At 65.6% G+C, this 279-nt stretch overlaps 1 protein-coding gene across 1 annotated transcript in view; it reads left to right on the top strand.

Annotated features, from left to right (window-relative positions):
* Positions 1–279, top strand: part of LOC113409605 (dipeptidase 1-like) — a 16,261-nt gene extending 15,982 nt beyond the window's left edge. The window contains exon 10 of the mRNA XM_029914244.1: positions 109–279. Coding sequence (XP_029770104.1) covers positions 109–279 — 171 coding nt within the window. The remainder of the gene's footprint in view (positions 1–108) is intronic.

A 279-nucleotide genomic window follows, 5' to 3' on the forward strand; every position in this document is an offset into this window, starting at 1 on the left:
TGGCCCCCGGCTCCAAGCTCCGCAGCACAGACCCGGCCCTGGCCCCCAGCTCCGTGGCCCCCCTCTGCAGCATACTGTGAGAGGCTGACTCTTTCCTTTCCCTGCTAGGTGAGGGACAGCCTGTCCCAGGAGCCACCTGACGATGAGCCGATTGCGTACGAGGAACTGGAAGGGCAGTGCAGAACCAGCTACGGGTACCCCTCCCGTGCCAGCGCCAGCCCCCCCAGCATGCTGCCAGCTGCTCTCATCGTCCCCCTCCTTTACTCCCTCCTCCTGTAG

The sequence above is a fragment of the Terrapene carolina genome, unplaced genomic scaffold (assembly GCF_002925995.2).
Source record: "Terrapene carolina triunguis isolate 2854851 unplaced genomic scaffold, T_m_triunguis-2.0 Scaffold33911, whole genome shotgun sequence".
Taxonomy (NCBI): Eukaryota; Metazoa; Chordata; order Testudines; family Emydidae; genus Terrapene; species Terrapene triunguis.